This window comes from Myotis daubentonii, chromosome 7, assembly GCF_963259705.1.
Source record: "Myotis daubentonii chromosome 7, mMyoDau2.1, whole genome shotgun sequence".
Lineage (NCBI taxonomy): Eukaryota > Metazoa > Chordata > Mammalia > Chiroptera > Vespertilionidae > Myotis > Myotis daubentonii.
In genome coordinates, this window is record NC_081846.1 from 87,731,965 (window position 1) to 87,754,238 (window position 22,274).

The 22,274-nt window shown below is 43.9% G+C and overlaps 1 protein-coding gene across 21 annotated transcripts in view; it reads right to left on the bottom strand.

The window, feature by feature from the left end:
• CLASP1 (cytoplasmic linker associated protein 1) overlaps nucleotides 1-22,274 on the bottom strand; it is a 279,926-nt gene that overhangs the window by 118,354 nt on the left and 139,298 nt on the right. For 10 of the 21 annotated variants that reach the window (XM_059704721.1, XM_059704725.1, XM_059704720.1 and 7 more), the window contains exons 13-21: nucleotides 21,354-21,489; nucleotides 20,612-20,682; nucleotides 16,800-16,859; nucleotides 15,209-15,286; nucleotides 13,308-13,475; nucleotides 12,725-12,774; nucleotides 11,565-11,732; nucleotides 9,738-9,785; nucleotides 9,241-9,264 (exon numbers count right to left, since the gene is read on the bottom strand). In XM_059704721.1, coding sequence (XP_059560704.1) covers nucleotides 9,241-9,264; nucleotides 9,738-9,785; nucleotides 11,565-11,732; nucleotides 12,725-12,774; nucleotides 13,308-13,475; nucleotides 15,209-15,286; nucleotides 16,800-16,859; nucleotides 20,612-20,682; nucleotides 21,354-21,489 — 803 coding nt within the window. The remainder of the gene's footprint in view (nucleotides 1-9,240; nucleotides 9,265-9,737; nucleotides 9,786-11,564; nucleotides 11,733-12,724; nucleotides 12,775-13,307; nucleotides 13,476-15,208; nucleotides 15,287-16,799; nucleotides 16,860-20,611; nucleotides 20,683-21,353; nucleotides 21,490-22,274) is intronic. The other 11 variants (XM_059704727.1, XM_059704729.1, XM_059704730.1 and 8 more) reach the window with 2 other exon arrangements.

Genomic DNA, 22,274 nt, shown 5'->3' on the forward strand with positions numbered 1-22,274 from the left:
AAGGAACAAATGCAAAATATTCAGCAATCAACAAAAACTACAACACCCTGGGGAATAAATGTGTTTTGATATGTAGCATTAACATTCTATTTAAAGTATGTATGCCCATAAATTTCTAGGTTGCAAATGATTAAAATTAGCACCTGAAAGTAATACAAAATAATATTGCATGTAAACTGTAATTTAAAAATAATTAAGAAAGAATAAATCTTAGGAGTACCTAGGTCCTAGAAAAACAATGACCTAAAAATAATATAATGTTGTAATCCAGCTGGCATGACTCAATGGCTGAGTGTTGACCTATGGAATCAGGTCACAGCATATGCCACGTTTGCGGTTTGATCCCCAGTAGGGGGCGTGTAGGAGGCAGCCAATCAATGATTCTCTCTCATCATTGATGTTTCTATCTCTCTCTCTCTCCCTTCCTCTCCGAAATCAATAAAAATATATTTAAACAAATAATTTATACTTCATCATCTGAGAAAACCTGCAGAAAAGTACACAGAAAAACAAATCATAAGGCTTGAAAAAGTTTCAAAAAAGTGAGGTAAGGAGCAATAAAAGAAAGCACTGCATTAAAAAAATTAAAACTAAAATTAATGACTTCATAGCAGTTTAAGGAAAGACTTACACAAATTCTAGAACCTACAGTAAAATTAAGAGCTATACCATATATTATACTAAGAGTGTACATGTGTGAACCCAGTTTACAGATGAGGGAACAGAGAAATGGGGAATAATTAATTTGTCCAAGATCACACTATTAGTTTGGATACCTGTGCCTGCCTGCCTTGCTGGCCTATGAGTGAGGAGTTTTTACTTCCCCATGGAAATCACCAAGCTAAATCAAGGCAGTCACCAAGGCAACATCAACATGAAAACGACAGAATTTAATTTTTTACTTTAAATTTATCATAAAAGGTTTAAATCACAGATTTTTTAAATAAACAGCCATACCCATTCAACTTATAAAACAAAAATCTTCTTTGCTTATGTCCCTATATCCTCTACATTTGGTAATAGAATCCTAAATCCAGTGTTCGCCATTCTCTCGTATTTCTTTATCCTTTCAATGTTTTCTTCTCAATAATATTTTCAATAATATTTTCTCAGTTGCATAACTGAAAAATTATATGGCATTATTTTTTATATTTTAAATAGTTTTAATTATACCATAGGGTATATATTTTCCCAAAACTTAGTGTTTTGCTCAACATTTTTTTGGTGAGGTCACTTATGGAACTGATTTTTCTGTAGAAGGTAAAGGAGAGATCCATTTCATTTTTTCCATATGACTAACCTACGTCCAAATCAATTTACTCAACCTCTTTCTTACTGATCTACAAAGCCATCTCCAACATCTACCAATACTTACAGTAATGCAGATGTGTCAGTTCCTCAGCTGTCCATTCTGTCCCAACAGTCCATGTGTCCATAGCATGCAACATCACCACGTTGTGATGAGCTTTTAACAAAAGTCTTGCCCATTGGTAGGGGAAATAAACCCACTTTTCCCTAAGGCCCTCTGCTCTCCTCATTATGCATGTGAAGATACAATGAGAAGACCGAGCCCTGGCTGGGTGGCTCTGCTAGTTGGAGCGTCATCCCATACACCAAAAAGATGTGGGTTTGACCCCCCAGTCGGAGTGCATACAGGAAGCAACCAATCGCTATTTCTCTCTCACATCCATGTTTTCTCTGCCTCTCTCCCTGCCTCTCTCTCTAAAATCAACAAAAACACCTTTGGGTGAGAAAAAAACAATTAAAATATTGACTGGCATTATGTGGCATTTTGGGGGGAAAGACAGCTTTCTGACAATGATCTTCCTACTCACTAATGTTTTCTGAATTTCACTCTCTTCAATGTCTTTCAATAAAGTTTTATATTTTTCCCAAAATATCTTACTAAATTTTTATAGACTTATTAAAAGGTGCCTTATGCACAATAAATTTATTATACTTAAACTTACTGACAAATAAGTTCATAATTATTATTTATATTTGGTCTTAAACAGCAACCTTGCTAAACTCTTATTAATTCTATTAATTTACACGATTATCTGGGGCTATCTAAACAGAATGTCATCTACAAATAAGACTCAGGTTTTTCGCTTCAAATAACTGCCCTTTCATTTCCCTGCTTTTACCCTGCTGTCCTGGACATGGGCTGCAACAGTAAAGGAAAGCATGGCAGCAGGCTCCATAGCCTTGAGCCACATTTTAAAAAAAGAATAACTCTGAAATTTCACAAAAAGTTTGATATTTCAACAGGTTGAAAAAAAACACTTCTATTCCTAATTGCTAAGAATTGCTGTCAAAAACGTGTGTTGAATTTTTAATGCTTTGCCTGCATCTTCTGAGAATAAGAGGATCCTTCTCCTAAGTGTGATGAGGGCATCAGTGCTTATAAAAGCTGGGCTAAACAACCATGTCAAGATCTAGACTGCAATTGAATTCTTCCAACGAGGATCTGTTTGCTTTTGCTAGTTCTATGGACACCAGCAATCCACAGCTACTTTAAAATGATTATCTATTTGGGTTTTCACACCACAAAGGCAGCTGTAAATTCTGAAGGGAGTCCTCTACCCTCGTATGAAGGTTAAGAATGGCAAAATTCCCTCTCATCTGCTCCAGTTTAACAGTTAACTTCTTGTTTATCACTGACAGTGTAGGTCTTGGGTGGGTTTCGAGGTGCTTCTTGTCCTCCATATCCTCATCAGTCATCACAGCAAATGCCCAGGCCTCCACATTCCCCAGGGTGCAGCCAGCTTTGCCCCTTACCTCCTGAGGTTCCTGCTTTTGCTTTGGAGATGTGTGACTTCCCCTACCTTTATTCCGATTAGTGATGTGTTCTCAACTGGCAGGATCAATCACACTAATAAATCCTGCAGACTGCTAAAAATGCAAGTTACTTATTTTTTTTAAACACTTAAATACAGCTACTTTGTATTATATAAAAGAGCCTTACAAGTACAAGGGTATGCTTTTCTTTCTCTCTGCTACCTCTAACTCATTACAGATGTAAATGTTAGAGGCAGAAATAGAATACATTGGGGACCAGCTACAATTATAAGAAATATTAATCATGCTCTGTTAACCATGATGGTTCTGTTCTGATTAGAGAAAGCACATTCTACACTCACTGAGAGTTGTACGCCCTGGGATATGGGAGCTAACATCGGAATAGTTTGTCATCCTCCCAAGAACTGCCCTATCATTATGAAAAGACTTACAACCTCGTGGCACCTAGTCCTGGAGGCACCTGCTCTTCACAAGCCCCTTCCCCTAGTACCTGTAATCTGGTCCCTGCCCACTCCCTCCTCAGCCCGCATGACTTGTAACCTGTGATGATTATCCTGTGCCCACTTTCCATGCCTGTAATTCCTACTTCCGCACATAACCTTGTCCTTCTACCCAATATAAGCAGCTGGCTGATGGGAGGGCAGAGCAGATTTCTGTGGGGGACCTGCTGCTCTCCCACACTGCTGGCAGGACTGGAATAGATGCTCAGATATGATTCAACCCTGTCTCTGCTGAATTGGCTCGAGTAGTGACAGGCAGCCCGGACCCCTTGGTTGTCTGGTTACACAATTTTGAACTATGAACTCCTATTTGGCATACAGAGCAGGCAAAAGTAGTCTAAAGCTGTTCATATGGAAAATAATACAATCAATACAATAAACTGTTTTGCATACTCACAACTGTAACCCTACTTTTGCCCCACCCTATTAAATCTGTGGGGATCCCAAGGAACCAGGTTGAGAGTGGCTTCCTCTGTAAAAGTTCAATGTTTGTTCTTGTCAGGCACCCTTGGGGGCTACCATCCCAGATCACTTTATTCATCAGCGTGGGATTTCCCAGACACCACAGGGAAGGAAGACTGAAACAACTTGCATGACAAGAGAGCTTCTAACAAGTCAGGGAAGGTATTCTCTTCCTCTGCCTAGGAGAGTGATGGCGAACCTTTTGAGCTCGGCGTGTCAGCACTTTGAAAATCCCTAAATTAACTCTGATGCCAGGTCACATATAAAAATTTTCTGATATTTGCAACCATAGTAAAACAAAGATTTATATTTTTGATATTTATTTTATATATTTAAATGCCATTTAACAAAGAAAAATCAACCAAAAAAATGAGTTCGCGTGTCACCTCCGACACGCGTGTCATACGTTCGCCATCACTGGCCTAGGACAAGGTCAAGAGAGGATGAAGGGTCTTTCCCAGTCCACTTCCTCATGGACCCACACACCTCCACTTCCTCATGGACCCACACACCTCCACTTCCTCATGGATCCACACACCTCCACTTCCTAATGGACCCATGGACCCACACACCTCCACTTCCTCATGGATCCACAGCACCTCCACTTCCTCATGGACCCACAGCACCTCCACTTCCTCATGGACCCACACACCTCCACTTCCTCATGGACCCACACACCTCCACTTCCTCATGGACCCACACACCTCCACTTCCTCATGGACCCACACACCTCCACTTCCTCATGGACCCACACACCTCCACTTCCTCATGGACCCACACACCTCCACTTCCTCATGGACCCACACACCTCCACTTCCTCATGGACCCACACACCTCCACTTCCTCATGGACCCACACACCTCCACTTCCTCATGGACCCACACACCTCCACTTCCTCATGGATCCACACACCTCCACTTCCTCATGGATCCACAGCACCTTCACTTTCTCAATGGTCTATAGCACCTCGGCCAAGCTGACTACATGCCAACTCATGATACTCACCTGGTGAAGTCAAGGGCTCATTTCCTGCCTGCCCTAGGGACTCACATTAGTAACTGAGCCCTCAGGGCATCCTTAAAATCCTTCTTTGGGGCAGAGTTTAAAGGGCCTCTACTACGCTGTACTCAGATATTTATTTCCTTTATAGACATTGTTTTTTCATTTTATTAATTTGGTGCTATTACTGTGAAGTGCCTGTGTACGTTTTATAGTCTATATAAAACAGTCTGTGGTCTTTAGGAAAAACAAAGCCTACTCAATAAATGCATCAAATAGAAAAAATAGTCTTCAGTTCTGTATTGACTTGTTAATGACATATTCACATTCATTCATTCGTATTGTATTGTATTATGACAGACAGAAGTAGATATGAAAGAAAGTCACAGTAAGTAAGAGAAATAGAAATAAGAGATATTAGACAACTGTACAACAAAAAATATTCTGCAGGGAGGGACAAGCACATCGACAAATACATCTACCCAGAGAAAAGCAGACCCAGAGGAAAACAAAGACTTGTAAGAGGAGTGTAGTCTTTGGCTTTCATGGAGTAAAGAGAGAGCGTCCGCGTCTCTGGCTTTCTAACAGCGCAGCTGAGGTGTTTTCCAATCACACTGCCATTCTTCCACAAAAGCCCTCAAATCAGGAAACGGAACCTGTGCACCTGGTTTAATTTGCAGGCGTGGTTTTCCCATATCCCATTTAGCTTAAGGTAATTTTAAATTTCCAGTTAGCTTCATACAGTAGGGTGTTTTGTTTTTTGTCCCCCATATGTTTCAAGTCTGAAGCAATTCTCAATTTAAAGCAGTGGTTCTCAACCTTCTGGCCCTTTAAATACAGTTCCTCATGTTGTAACCCAACCATAAAATTATTTTCGTTGCTACTTCATAACTGTAATGTTGATACTGTTATGAATCGTAATGTAAATATCTGATATGCAGGATGGTCTTAGGCGACCCCTGTGAAAGGGTCATTGGACCGCCAAAGGGGTCACGACCCACAGGTTGAGAACCACTGGTTTAGAGGGTATAAAAATTAAAAGGTTCCTAGGTAAATCTCAACTGTCATCATATTGGGACATTTTGCATACAGATCTATTTTACGACTCATTGCTCAGGGGCACAATTAAACCAACTTCTACTCACAGGTAGCATTTTGACAGAATCAAAATTTGGGAAATTGATCAGTTGTAAATTTTGCTACCTACAAATACTCTCCCAAAAAGAGTAACTTTCCTTACATATTTTAAAGATAAACACTCGTAACACTCTTTTACTTCTACATGCAAACATACATATTTTTGCATTGTGTAAAAAAAAAAAAAGCCAACCACTTACACTTCAGAATTCTTGGGTATAAGTACAATAATACCAAATGGTTTAGTTCTCAGTAAGACTAAGACCTAGGTTCCTCTCTCGGAAAAGCAGACAAGGCTCCACAGTTTCTATTGTGTAACCTTGAAGTCGCCAATAGTTATGCCGGCCTCTGACTATACTTAATAACATGTGATCGTCTATTCTCTGAAACTATCCGTAAGTTATTAGTACCCACACAGGTCACTCAAACATGGTAACTCTTCACTTGAAATTACTTATTTCAGAAAAAAATATGAATAAACAAATTTTCTAAATATAGTAGCTAAAAAAAATTAGTGTATTTATTTGTCATACAAGTTCAACATCTAGTCATAAACTTTCTCCTGCGCAGTATAACAGACTACATAAATGCTTCCTTTTCAAATTCCCAAAGTTACTGAACACAACACTGAAGGCTGTCCTGGAAATAAACTTTTGTCCAATAGTTGAGCTTTTGGTTCATCACAAAAAACATTTTTCTAATTAGTCATAAATGTTAGAAAGACTGCTCGATGTGTGTAATAAATAACCTCCAAAGAATATATATTTTTCTCAATTACTATAATAATGAAGTTGCCAAAATTTAAATGTACTGTCTGAATTTTAAATTTAGATCATCCAAGCACTGATTCAAAATCATCTTTGTCTCCTAATAATGATAGTACCTATTTCTTCTTATCTCAGGAGCTAGATGATAAAAATTAAGAGATTTTTAAAAATAATTTTTTAAAAGGCCCATAATGATTCCAAAATTTCAGACATGGAAACTTATGACAAGACACTTTGTAATATTTACTGCTGCCTTTTTCTCACAACTGTCTGTGGCTTTTCTAAACATCACTGCCCAGTCATGTTGCTGCAACAAACAGAGGAATGACATTGAGCTACAGGCCTCCCAGGGCCCCCTCTGCCCCTCCCCTCCTCACCCAGGCTCAAGGCTCTGCTGTCGGCTCTGCAGCAGCCGCACAGCCTGGGAAAGCCCTGGGACACGGAGACGAAGGCTCGGGGGCACCGCTCGAGGAGCCCTCTCTGTCTGATTCTGAACTCGGTACAATTCAGGGCCCACATGTTCTCCCTCCCCCACTGGAATGAGGACCAGAAAGACACTTCTTGTCAGTCAGCACAGTCATCAACAGGCAAATTTCTGAACTTGCTCTGACCAGTAAAAAGAAAACTGATTAAAAAGGGAAAAAAGCCCTAACCGGTTTGGCTCAGTGGATAGAGTGTCAGCCTGTGGACTGAAGGGTCCCAGGTTCAATTCCGGTCAAGGACATGCACTTTTGTTGCGGGCACACCCCCAGTAGGGAGTGTGAAGGAGGCAGCTGAATCAATGTTTCTAACTCTCTATCTCTCTCCCTTCCTCTCTGTAAAAAATCAATAAAATATATTTTTTTAAAAAAGGGGAAAAAATCCCAGTACTGGCTAAAATAACAGACTTATTTCAACTGTGTTATACAGGCATATCAATCAAGATATTCTGGGGAAAAAATATAATTCCCCTCACAGTGTCTTTCACTTTCCATTTCATTGGCATTACTGTATTCCACCCTCCACATTGTCCTTCCACCTCGGCTGAGAAACTATTAAAGATGATTTCTATGAGAAAGGAAAATAAATAATTACTCCTATCAGCTAAAAACGGAAAATTACACCCAGTGTCAGGCTCCTATCACAAATGAGTTTCTCGTTATGACATAAGTGTTTTTTCCATTTTTCATTTCACAAACTTCTCCAACCCCACAAATCACCAGTGGGTGGGGGGGGGGGGCTTGTTGAAAGTTCATATTCACCTGCTGCTTCGAACTTTATCAGAATGTTCAGGGGAAAGACAGGACCTCTGTTCTTTTAGGTAATTTTTATGAGAAGTTTGAAGAACATTGATCTTGGGACTATGTTTATCTTAGGAAGTAGTATATGGATTAAAAGTACTGTGAACTGCCTGGCCCACGTGGCTCAGTGGTTGAGCATCATCCTATGAGCCAGGAGGTAACAAGGGTTCTATTCCCGGCGGGGGCACATGCCTGAGTTGCGGGCTTGATCCCAAATGGGCATGCAGGAGGCAGCAAATCAGTGATTCTCTCTCATCATTGATGTTTCTCTCTCTCCCTCCCTTCATAAATAAAGTACCGTGAACTACACATATCAACATAAAATCCAGTTTGCTCTGCAGGTTAGCCTTTTAGAGTCCTAAATAATATATGAAAGTAAACGAGCACCCCTAATTGTTAAACCATCATCCTGAGGGTTGGTGTGTCTAAGCCACTATCTTAGGCAGGCGAGGTAATTCTAAATTCCAACTGTGTGAAACATTATCATGCTTTCTCTCTAGAGACTTTGTGAAAGGATGATCTTGTCTAGCATGTGCTGGTCAAAGACCACACACACTCGACAGCCATGTCTAACACCCAAAGGCCAATGCGAAATCGGGGAGGCCTTCTAGAGAACAGCACAGACCCAAACCAAGCGGGTCTGGACACGGGCACTCCGGCCACCGTGCTCTGTCCCAGTGTGGAGCAGAGGACGCAGCACGCAGAGGCACTTACTACATGCCCGGGGAGTGAACGAACGAAAACATATGAATGACTGGGGTACGCTCAGTGATACAAATAAAAATGGCAGGGCGTCACATCACTGGGGGATAGAAATGCATTTTCAACAATTTCTATAAATTACCTGGTAGAAAACCTTTACCCGTCTTTAACCTGAATAATTGACACAAATTTATTTTCAAAACAGGAAAGCAAATCCTGAAGGCCCACAAAAGCACAAAAGTAAAGAGAAGGACACGAAAGGAAACAAAAGGTGAGGAGATGCTTCAGGATCACGAGCTCTGAGACGGCAGCTGGGGACAGCAGCGCACAATGTCACGCACCTCCTCCCCAGTGTGCGCTCAGAGCTGAAACCACGAACAGCATACTCAGGTGCTCATTCACGAGAACCACCGAACAAGAAGGGAGAGCTCAGGTAGAGGTGAGGCAGAAACCAGTGGAGACAATGAGGAGGGCAGGGAGCAGCGTGCAGTCGCATGCAGGGACCTCAGTGAGACGGGGCAGGAGGAGGCATTCGTGAGCACAGGGCCGTGGAAGGGAGACACACCTCCGTCACAGAAACAAACCGCTTACCCTCCGCTTTAGTGGCAGTACCATCTTTAAGCAAATTAAAAAACAAGGGGAGGGGTAACAGGGAACAGTTAGTAACATTTAAAAACTTAAAAAGCAGAATGTTATTAGCTACTAAAAAAGCAAAAGTACAATTTAACATAAAATTAAAAAGGAAACAAGTTCAACAGCGAAGCAGAGTCCGAAGCAAGTGAAGTGGCTTGTCTTGAAATCAGTTTAGTTGGAATCATGTGCTTTTTGCCTTTGGAAAACACACAAAAGGGCACCCAGGGCAGGTCTCAGTGGACAGTGATTGCTGTTTTTCTTTCAGCCAGACCTTACGTTCTTAAGAGTTCCTTTTTCAAGGAACAAGGTACCAGCAGAAGAGGTTGGGGGAGGACATGGGGCTAAAAACTAAACTACTAAAGAGTCAACTAAGGGCAGAGGCGAGGAAGCTCAGAGAAGCTAGCTCCAGCAATGCCTACCCAGCTACTCGCCAGCAGCCAAGCTACACATGGTACCTGAATCAAGGCCTACGGACTCCACATCGTCCCTCATGCGTCTGGACTCTAGAAGTTTGGAAAAGGACCGTCAGCTGTAATGCTACACTTCTGCACAGGTGTAACTGTCAGCCTAAGGGTAACGGTAACAACTCCTCAGAAGGGTAGGTTGCATTTCAGGGTGGCTGTGTTTGCTGTCGTTTTGAACATAAGGAAAGTTAGAGAGGGTCAGGAAAAGGGGAGAGAATGAGAAGACGCCAGTCTTAGCACTGGAAGAGGGAACACTGGGCTGAAAAGTCATCAGTGCTTCCAAAGGTCAGTCCTGCATCATCAGCCAAAAGGCCAGGGCGCTTCTCCTAGCAGCGAGGGAAGTCTATGTTACAACAGAGTCCATGTTACAACATCGAATGTGAACAGAAAACAGAGGCTCCTGAGGACTCTACATGGTTTTTACTCAAGTTTTCTAGCAATGAAACAAATGTACTTGAAACACTGGTAAGCACTTGAAACACTGAACTGAACTGAACACAATGCCTTCACTTCACGGCAGGAGAGGGAGCGGGAGTTCTGCCTTCCCTCCTGCTGTGACTGCATGTCAGCATACTGTCACAGGCTCCTGCGTAGGCCACACGGCAGGAAAGGAGCGCTCCGGGTGGGTTTCTTCCCGATGTAAACGTATTATCCACCCATGTATCTATCCGCCCAGGTATAGGCATTTCCGTAGAGAACACAAGACTGGTTTAACAAACATTCCAGAGCGCATCTACCTTTCAAACTAATAATGTTCCTATCATAACTGCAGTTCCTTTCTCTTCTGTATGACTCTCTGTCACATATCTGAGCTGGGTGGCTATGGCTGCGGCTAACTGAAGGGCCCAGGAGGACTCGGGCCCCATGGCTGCTCCAGGTCACCGGTGAGTGGCAGGCCCGGGGTCTCCGCTCTGTGTGCTCTCACTGTGCTTCCATGCACACAACGCTTTTAGGACATTAACTTTAGGGCTGATTTTGGAATATGTAAACCACATAATTCAGTCTCCATGTTTCAAAAAGTTTAAATTGTATTCATTTCCAAAGAATCCAAAATCAAACTGATCATCTAAGCCCCCAGATTTTGGCTCTGGATGACTTCACTCGCACAAAAATAAAATTAAAAAGCCATCAGCCTATGGAGAGCAGGTGCTGTGTCCGCTGAGACACTGCCCCTCCGTCAGACACTCACTCTCTGGAGAATTATTATTTTTTTACTCTTTCGGGCTGTCATTAGAGTGAGTGCGTGCTCCTCCCACAGTGACACAGGGGAGACAACGCTCTCCTGCACAGCATGGTGACGCTGGCTAACAGTCCACCCTGCTCCCCAAAGGACCCTCCCGCCGTCACCCCTCTCCCCACCTCCACCCCCAGCCTTCCCCACTCCCAGTCAAACTACATTTTCAAATTAGAAAATATCTAAGTACAGTGACTATCTTTGGGGAATTCCTCACTAGACCCTGCCTGCGCTGCTCCCACCAAAGTCAGGAGGGGAGGAAACCCAGCTTTGGCGATATGGAAGGGAGCCGCGTGGGCGCCACCCTGAGGAAGGGGAGCTGAAGGCAGGCCGTGCTCAGTGCCACACACCACGTGAGCACCAGCTACCTGCTCGTCACTAACAAGCAGGATGCGCCAGAGAAAGGAGACGCCTGATGGAAGGGAGCTGCTAACCTGCAATGGGCCAGTCACTCATACTCACACATCAGCCCTGCGACAATGGCAAGCTCCTCAGGGACCGCTCTTGGGATTAGCTAAGTGAGCCAGAGCAGAGGTAAGTGTCATCTCAAGGAGCAGACGGGGAGGTGGCGGAGATCTGGTTACCTAAGGATGCGTATGAGCCCGGAGGCAAGGCCGCTGCGGAGCTGAAGGGCGCGGAGCCTGAAGCCGAGGCTTTGGACTTGGCACTGGCCGCTGCGTTCACATCGATGTCACTCCGGGATCGCTGGAGGGACCCAGTCGTTGACCCAGATTTGGTGCTGACGGTAGAAGCTGTGGTGGTAACCAAAGAAACATTAGCAAGAACCACACTAGACTTGTACACATATATTGTTAAACTAATTTTGCTTTTCTTTACAGCAAATATCGTTTTAACAAAGGCTGGACACAGCACTGACCAACACTTTCTCCTGGTCCCCGAAGACAGTTCAGTCCATGCTGAGGAAAGAGAAGGGACTGCAACTACACGCACTATTGCATCTGCCTTCTTGCAATCACAGACTACAAGAAAGCCCACAGAGATGGACCACGTTTCTGCTTAGTATGAGAAGTGAAACAAAAAATTGTTCACATCTGGCCAGTTTCTTCACAATGTGGCAAAAGTGTGCTCTTACCTAGCGGCCCGCCCCCTTGGAGACCCACTGCCTGCTCCCGCCCGCCCAAGGCCGCAGGGCTGCCGCTGCCCTAAGCACCCGTGGTCTTTGTTCCGGACCCGGTGGCCAGAGTGGAGGAGCCGCACTGCGTGTGGCAGGATCCACATGCTGGGGGGACATGTGTGAGGAAAGGTCAGAGCTTAATTTCTGCCTGAAGAAGCCATCCTCACAGCTCACGGCCCTGGAGAAGGGGAGCTCTGCTGGGGAGCGCACACTGCAAACCAGCCGAGGCCGAGGCTGGGGCTGGGGCTGGGGCTGAAGCTGAGGCTGGGGCCGGGGCAAGGGCTGGTGCAGGGGATAGGAGCTGGGGCTGGGGCTGGGGCTAAGGCAGGGGCTGGGCCAGGGCAGGGGCCGAGGCAAGGGCTGGTGCAGGGGATAGGAGCTGGGGCTGGGGCTGGGGCTAAGGCAGGGGCTGGGCCAGGGCAGGGGCCGAGGCAGGGGCTGGGGCCGAAGCAGGGGCTGTGCCAGGGCAGGGGCCGAGGCAGGGGCTGGGGCAGGGGCTGGGGGCGAAGCAGGGGCAGGGGCAGGCACAGGGGAGGGGCTGGGGCGGCTTCCATGCGGCCCTGACCAAGGTGAGTCACAGCCTCCTCAATGCCCGGCCCATCAGCTTACCTCTCGAGGCGCTACTTCCAGTGGAACTTCTTTTGGCAGAGAGCGGCCGACTGGAAATAAAGTAGACACCTGCTTATTTTCATTAATACAAGTACAATCAATAACTGGAAATTATGATAATGAAGAATGATTTCGGAGTCTTCAGAATTTCTCAGGCAAGTTGGCCCACAATCTTATAAACTCCCCGTTTGAGAAAGCTTTACCATTCCAATGTGGACTGTCTTGCAAACACACAGAGAGCAGTCCCACCTAGAGACAGACGCTGAGACACAGAGTAAAGGTGACGTGACATTCAGCCTCAGGTTCAGAACGCCCTCCCTTTACAAGCCTGTCCTGCAGTTATAATTGCTGTGCTCTCAGAAGACACTAACTCTACTACTGAACCATCACCTAAATGTAACTAAAATCGACTTAGGCAAAGACCAGGGCCACTATTTCTTACCCTTCCCATGGCGCCTTACCTCGTACCAGAGCCACCTGAAGGGGGACTTATAACAGGCTTGTATATGTAGAAACACAGCTAGAATGTGTGTTTTCATGCAGCGGATTTTAAAGATAAAATCTGACATGAATGAATCCTTACTTCAGACTCTCTTGAGAGCTAGAAGACGAGCGATCGGATTGCGGCAAAGACACGATGCTGTCCGAGTTCTTCAAGTGGGACTGCAGGGCCTTCTGGTAGGAGGACTCCAGCGCGTGGTACAAGTGCTCTGCTTCTCTGCTGAAGTGACTGTGGAACCCCCAGTAGCACCTCGGGAAAACACAGCTTCCCGTTACCCTGAGGGCGCAGGAGCTTCGCTGAGCTCTGCACCGTGCCCGACAGGACACGTCCCAGGACCAGCAGCCTGTTTCCCTGCTCCCGGAGCCTGGGCACGGAAGACACCATGAACAAAGGAGGCTGACCGCACAACGTGCTGGCGTGTTGACACTGGGCAGGAACTTCTCTGAATCTCAGTCTCATTACAAAATGGAAATTAAAGAGGCTCACTTGCAAGAACAGTGGGGAGCCTTAAGGGAGAGGGAGCTGAAACATGGAGAACTGTACCTAAAACCTGAGGGAGTCACAAATGGCAGTTTCTGTTGTTTTGTTAATCCTCACTGGAGGATTTTTTTTTCATTGATTTTCAGAGAGTGGAAGGGAGAGAGAGAAAGAGAGGTAGAGAGATAGAGATAGAGATAGAGATATAGAGAGAAAGAAAGAGAAGAAGAAAAAAAACATGGAAGTGAGACACATTTTTGACTGGTTGCTTCGCGCAAGCACCCAGACTGGGGGGGAGGGATTGAACCTGCGACCCAGGTACATGCCCTTGACCAGGAATTGAACCTGAAAACCTTTGATGCACAGGCTGGTGCTCTAACCATTTAGAGACACTGCCAGGACTAATGGTAGTTTTTATCAATGTAATTTGACACTCATTGATTTGAAGTATTTAAAAATTGCCCTAGATAATGTGTACCAAAAAAAAAAAAAAAAAAAAAAGGAAAGATGTTCAGAACTACTTAAAATGATAACTAAAGAACTACAATGAATTGGGGAAGGGGAAGAATACAAGGATAAAAAGAGCATAAGTAGGTCATTAACAAATACCTTCCTAATAGTTTTTACCAGCTATTAATTATTTCAGTTACTTTGGTAGGAACCACCCACCCAAGATGAGCTTGTGGTGAGCACTTCACTGTCATAGTGAGGTCCTCCAAAAAATTCAGAAACCAGAGAAATAGAATTTATCTGAGAACACAAAGAGCAGGAAGTAATTGATCAGGACGTATTAATGCAGCTAAGTAAAATAACCATACTCCATGCTTGTAAGAAGGAATAGGGTTGTTGCTATTTTTTAATATATTGTTATTGATTTCAGAGAGGAAGGGAGAGGGAGAGAGAAACATCAATGATGAGAGAGCATCATCAATTGGCTGCCTGCTGCACGCCCCCCACTGGGGATCGAGCCCACAACCTGGGCATGTGCCCTTGCCTGGAATCGAACCCAGGACCCTTCAGTCTGCAGGCCAGCCCTCTATCTACTGAGCCAAACCAGTTAGGGCAAGAACAGGTTTTAACCTGTGTCAAGGAGAAGAGCTGATCAGCCACAAAAGCACAGAAAAAAAATGCCACAGGCAAAGCTGGCAGTGCTCATCTATGCGCTCCTGTGCCTGAGAAAGACTTAGCATGAAACTTCTGGTGTTCACGGCCACCGTGCAAAATTACTCCCGGGGAGTACTGGACGTCCGAGGCCATAGCCTTGTGAACGGAGCGGAACTGCCTCAAACGTGACAGCAGCAGCAAGTCATCACTGGGACAATCCTGAGCCTCCGCTCACCCCTCCCCTAACTGTGACGCACACCCCCAAACCACCACCTGACGCTCACTGCCTGACCGCGGGGAAAGAAGTCCCTGTGGACTCCGGCCTGGCGTCAGCAGGGCTCACTGAAGGAGTCAGAGAATACCCAAGCGTAGGAAAAGGTGGTGTACAAATACACACTTACTTTCTGGCTTCTATCCTGGCTTCAGAGTCGGCATCATGTATTCCCTTCTTTATCGTTTCGGCTAATACTGATATGTGCCTAGACATTTAGAAAAGAAAGCAGCAACCATTAATAACGTATGTGCTGTGCAGATGGAAACAAGTGTGAGACGTAACTTCAAATGGCCACGTGGAACGTAGAGCCTTTGTGCGAGTCCAGTCACAATGCAGCTTCCGCATCGGAGTGTCCTGGGGGCCCCACCCCCACCCAAGCACCCTGATAACTGTACACTCTGGTGTGATTTTTTTTTTAAGCTAAAGCTGATTTTTTTCAGGCCATACTTATTTAGCTCAATTTTTTATGAACCAAAACAACAAAACCCCACTTTTCCATAGTCAGAACTAGTTTCTATGGAAATTTGTAATAAGACAATTATAATCTTAATACTAAAGAGGCTATCTTCATCACATTTCTGTATTTAAAGAGAATGTTTTTTCAAGTTCCACTATGTACCATGAACAATTTTATAAAATTATGTAACCATTTTATAGATAGGTATTCTCTTTAGTTATGTTCTACTCTAGGTAAGAAGAAATCATTGAACTGTCTCATTGACATTTAACAAAGTTTAAAAAAAAGGGAAATGCTGGAATGAATAGTTTCACAGAACAAAGAGCAGTTACCAATTTTACCAGCCCATTCACAGTCTTTCCCTCACTCCTTCATTCATTCAGTATTTAGTGACAAACACAGAGTTGGAAGGTGAATGAATACATGAGGCTACATCTGAGCTCTTCATGCTTTTCTATTCTCTTCACTTGTCCCCACATTAAATCCTCATTCCACTTTTCTCTAAATTCCAAAGCTGCCACCAAATAAAGAGGATATAGTAGTACTACTATGAGATTAAAAACCAAGAAAGTATTGAAAAAGAATGTGAGACTATCTTCTAGATGCAAAGTATGTGCAGGTGAAAGTGTGCCCCAGGGAGCCTCGGCTTTGTTTCATCTCTGACCACTGCAGCATGGATGGGCCTCCCAGGAGCACTCAACTTATTAAAATCCCACTCCAATAAGTTTAATATGCTATGAAGGCCTTCACAAATTATACAATATATCATTTAAAACGAGTGGCACAAAAATCGGCATTTATCTCTCCAAATTTAACTCAGGAATAACAAAAAATGACTCAAAATTCTGAGGCAGGCTTCTATTCTTCAGGAATTGTCATAATCCCTGTTTTCATTATGATGATGAGAAACTTACCAAACACCAATCTGAATGAAGAGAAGCTTGCTGACTTTCTGATCTACCCAGGCTGCTCAGAACACCTTAGCCACAGGAGGCCAGCGGCAGGACCAGTCGGCGAAGGGGCAGCCGGGCTGTGTGGCTGTCACAGTGCACATCTGCCCACACCTCTAGACACACTAATCCTTCAGTCAGTTAAGTTCACTCCAGGCTATCATGTGCCTCAGAGCAGTAGAAATAGCAGATGTAGTCATGAGAACAAGTGCTTAGATTCCTTCATTGCTGACAGAAAGTGGACCACTCACTGAGTCATTAAATCTCAAGATTCAATTCAGAGGGGAAAAAACAGCAAATTGGATGCTCACCGTTCCAGTGAATGTGTTTGCCATTCTTGTAAAAGTAAATCTAAAAATTCAAAACAGCGTCTGAAAATTGTAAAGAAAAAATATGTAACTTAGTGATTTGTATGTTAGTAAAAATAAAAGCTTTTTTCTTAAATGACCCAACACTACTTTTTATAGTTGATAAGTGACTTCTAATTTTTATGATTTAAAAAACGGAACATAAAGATGGAATCAGAATTAACAAAGTCAAAGAAAATTTAAAAAATGAAGCATCTATGGTGGTCAAGAGAAAAATCAGAGCTAGCTATAGGGGCAGGATGCAAATGTTCCCCCCAGCAACATCACCCACCGGGTGCATCGTTCTCAAGTGTTTATTCTACCTCAAGCAACACGTGGATACAGACGCAAACATGTATCCACGTGTTGATACATGGAGCAACATACATTACAGAATCAGGCAATTGGTCTTTGCATTCATTTCACAGAATGCCTTGCACACAAAAAAAGTAAAAAACACTCATAAGATGTGCCCGTAAGACGGATATGGGGCCACCTCATGCTTAAAAGGATCCCCTATCCATGGAGACCAGGCAGGACCAACATGACACCCCAGGAAAGGCGGGAACAGCAGGCAGCTAACGTGACTGGGTGGAAGCCTGCGGGGGAGGGCTCTTTCACTGGCTAGAATCAAGACACCGCCCTGCAGTGTCTTTGAAAAACAAAAAGTGTTTGACAAATTTTCCTGTTAAGAAGGTTCTAGGTTGTGCTAAAAATCCTTTTTTTCTAGCTACTCAGCCATTTTCCTCTCCTCAATCATTCAATAGCCTTTCTCTTTCAGCCTTTTCGCGTCTGTGATATTTCTTAGTCTGATCTGTGCACTGAAGCATTCCTGTCTCCTCTCCTTTGGATGACATCACCACTTTGGGTGAAGGCCAGGGTAGCCATCTTTGTGGGAAGAAATCTTAATGGTTTTAGGAACCCATTCGAGGAAACAGGTCAGAAGGTGATCTTTCTCAAATGACCGGACTTTCCTTCCCATGATCTTCCTAATTCAAAACCTCATAATCCATACAATTAACCACTCAGTAAATCTTTAACAAGCCCTTACCCTCTGCTAGATGCTAGAGATACGATGGTAAGTAAGACACAATCCAGGGAGCTCGACAGACAAGAAAGGGTTACCATGTGCCTAGAGCACCAGGGGCTCTAAAGCACACAGGAGAGATATTCACCCCAATCCTAGGGGTGGTAACATGGGGAGCTCTAAAGCACACAGGAGAGATATTCACCCCAATCCTAGGGGTGGTAACATGGGGAGCTTGGGGGTTTGCAAAGCAAACTTTCTCCAAGGAAACACACTGGATTTATCTCTTAGTGCAAACAGCCATCTTTAGTACTAATTCTTGTCTTAAGTATTAATTAAAAATACACCTGTAATTAGGTTTTGTTTTCAACTTTTTAGACTTAAGCAAACACAGAAGTCTATCGACGTTGGCATTATTTAACCACATCACCAATTAAACATCAGGTTAGAACTTGTCCCTTCTTCACCTGCTCATCATTCAAAAAGGCAGCTCACGTTTCCACTTTCTACGAAGCTCTTGAGCACGTTATCTGCTGGTTTTGATCACTGCTCTCTGAATGCTGTAACTCACTCTTACACTGCTTTGTGTTACTGGTTTTAATATCTCTAACTAATGATAAACTTCTGAAGGCAGGGAAGTGGTGCAATGCATTTCTTAGCAATTCTAGAGAGCGAAGGCAGGTACAGGTTACACTGCCCGCTCTGGCCCTCTATACCTTTCTACAGGCAGAGCGACAGCCAGGTGGTCCCATTCCTTCCAGCACTAAGACACGTGATTCTGACGGTACTCGCTCTGACTGAATACAGAACAGCAATCTGGGAGTGGCTCAGAAATCGATGGGGGTGGGGTGGGGGGGAGAGATTTCCTACTGTCAAAGGCTTGTAGTTTGCTACTCACATTTCGCAGCAGAGGCCAGAACTGCTAACTGCTCCGGAATGAGTTGTGCTAACCCAACATGCATACACTGGGGCCCTAATCCCCAATACATGGTATCTGGAGATGGAGCCTTCCGGAGGTAATGCAGTGAGGCTCTCGGGATGGATTGGTACCCTTCTAAGAAGAAACACCAGAGAGCTTGCTCTCTTTCCCTCTGTCTTGTGAAGACACAGAGAGAAGGCTGCCATCTGCAAGCTGCCCTCCTTGGAACCAACCATCAGGCACCCTGCCCGCAGCCCGCCGGCTCCAGAACTGAGTACATCTCTGCTGTCAGTCACCCAGTGCTCGGTCTTTTAGGGCAGGCCACGCCAGCTACTGCACCAAACACCCTGCAAAGTCCACCACAAAGATGGGTGTCAGCTCACTGCAGCAAAGCTGCCTTACACAAAGGAAAAACACCTCTGCACTTCTCTAGGAAACCTACAACAGTAAGACAATAGCAGCAGCAGCAGCAAATTCTAACACGGGTTACCATCCATTAAGCTTTTACTAAGTGCCGAACCCTTTCACCTAAGTGACTGTGGCCCCGCAGAACAACTCTGCACAGGGTCCCCTCAGGCCAAATAGTCAGTAGGTGGGACAAGGCAATGCTCCTCCCAAGTCTGCCTCCTCGGGACCCACTGGCAGCCCCGTCCCTGCTGCCTCTGCACGCTGAGCTCTAGGAGAGGCGAAGCCGCTCTGCGCTGATCCCAGGGAGAGCTGAGTGGGTCCAGGGCAGGCTGCCTCCTCAGCTCTATGCAATTTGGCCTTGCAGCTCAAAATTAAGCTTTTTCAGTGGGAGGAGCACATTTCTTTCTTGACTTGTACAGTTGGATGATTGCCCTTTCCTTCCGCATGACTACCACGTGCCCGTAAGATGGATATGGGGCCACCTCATGCTTAAAAGGATCCCCTATTCATGGAGCCCTGGCAGGACCAATATGACACCCCAGGAAAGGCGGGAACAGCAGGCAGCTAACGTGACTGGCTGGAAGCCTGTGGGGGGAGGGCTCTCTCACTGGCTGAATCAAGACACCGCCGTGCAGGATGGAGCCCGAGGCTGCTGCCTGTTATGTACACTATAAAGCTCCTGACACAGGCCCTGGAGAGGCTTCACAAAACCTCACAAACCACCCTGTGTATTTACGCTTGCCTGGGAAGAGGGCCCGCAGATCGGAATAGACTCTCAGAAGGCCCTGTGACTCAAGAGTCAAGAATCACAAATCCCAGCGAGAGCGCCTGTATGCCTCCCACGTGATCTAGGCTCACCAGGACCCAAGACAAAACGGGGTTAGGAACAAAGGCCTAGCCACGCAGGTTTGTATCTTCTGCGTGTATCTCCCATAACTGTGCAGAAGCGGGTGACTGGTCAGAATCCAGGACCCCAGAAATCACTATCAGAAGATGCAAACACACACACCTCTTCCTATCTATTACTATTAAGCAACTGCCATTCATTTTTTTCTTGCACATACACCGTTACTGTCTTCCGTCAAAGGGTACACCAATGACATAGGTAGAGATTCTCTCAGGAAAAGATGTACAGAGGATCCTTTCCCCTCCCCCGACCCAAACCCCAATTAACTCACATACCAACACACACACACACACTCATTCATTCATTCATTCTCTCTCTTGCATGATGCACACACAAATAATCAAGGTTGTCCAAATTTACTTTCCCGACTATTTAGATCATAATTCTTCAATATAAAGTTATTTATTGCAGCAATCTTAAATACTATTAAACATTTCAAACAAACTTTTTCCTACTGAAATTTGTTTTGGTTTTTAAACAATGCAAAAATAATAAGAAACTGTTTAAAATTTTACCTTCTAACTGCAACAGACTTGGAGGTACAGTTGCTTGTTATCACAGGTATTAGCCTAGGGATGTGTGTGTGCTGAGAAGAACAAAAAAAACGAACACTTGAAAAGAGGTCAGCAGACGAATTTATTTTGATATTGTTTTAATGGAAATACCCCAAAATGGCTTTCTGTTTAATATTAAGCAGGCAGTGAAAATAGTAAGAACTAAAAGTAATACAAAGTAAGTAACCCACAATAATAAGAATATTCTGGGTAGACTTTGGTTAACCTCAAGCCACAGCGGCAAGGGCTGCCTCTGGGAAAATGGACTTGAGAGTGGGGAGTGGTGATATAGAGAACTTTCATTTTAAGTCATGTGAACAACTGAATTTTACTGAAAACTTGTATATAAATTACTTAAATAATTACTTAAATGTAAATGTTTAGAAAGCTGAACTAAAGAGAATATTTTGTTTCTCTGCTACCTACTATTAAGTAAATAACAATTACAGGTGAGTAACAAAACCACAAACACAAATACCTAGAGTGGAACGACCAGGCATTAGGAAGGAAGGAAAGGGAGCGTAATGTGGAGATGTAAATAACAGTAGAAACTCAGAAGCAGATGGGGATGCTCCAATATTTACAAGCAATGATGAGTCCATGATCAACACCTCAGTAACTATACACCGCATCCATAATTCACGTGATGGAATGTGAAAGGCTCATGTGCTATAATGAAGTGGGGCAAAAGGCCAATACTCACCCGAATGATTAACCTAACAGCTACAACACCAGAAGTGGCCATAATTTTGGCACTGTTTGGGATTAAATTAAAGATAGTTGGCATAATGGCTTCAGCTCCATGGTCAAACTTATTCCCCAGAACTGATGACAGATGCCTAAAATAAGAAATGAATACTGGACTGTAGTTCTATTTCTTGCAAACAGAGAAGCATATAAAACTCTTAACATTTTAGAACCTTCATTTAAAGTTATCTAGAAATTAAGGACAAGGGTCTCAAATCTTTCCAATGTACATGTAGAGGACTTGGCAAATAGCCAGAAGCCCACTGTTCCTTTTAAAAAAAAGTAAATCATTTCCAACAAATTAGAATTCAAATAGCAAAAGACAAATTTATCATACACTAATAAAACAAACAGGAAAAAGCTGCCTCACTCTTTCTCTTTCACCCTTTTTATTTTCAACATAAAATATTCATGCTTCAACATCTGACTGCAGCCAAAGCTTTTAAACAGCCGCAATGCCATCTGATGTCACTGCTCCTCTAATATTCTGACATACTTCCTAACACAGAAGTTGCAGCTCCAAACATTGGTCCAGATTCAGTTTAAGTAGGATAAACATTTACTAGACTACATTGCATGTCTTTAATTTTATAGCTAGAGTACTCTTCTAGAAACAATAAAAAATTCTGATAAGCATGCTATCTCCTGTCAGCAAAATCAATGAAAAAGCTGAGAAACAGGTTTATAAATTTCATTTTTCAGTATTACTAGTAACAACTGCTTCAGAGCTAAGTCATGGAATAAAGTTTAAAATCTGTCATACTTTACATAATTGGGCGAGAAGTATTGTAAAAGTATTAGCAGCAGTGTAACTGGAATGGGTCTTGGAGACTAGACGGGAGTAACATTAGAAAGACCCATCGGACAGAGCCATGAA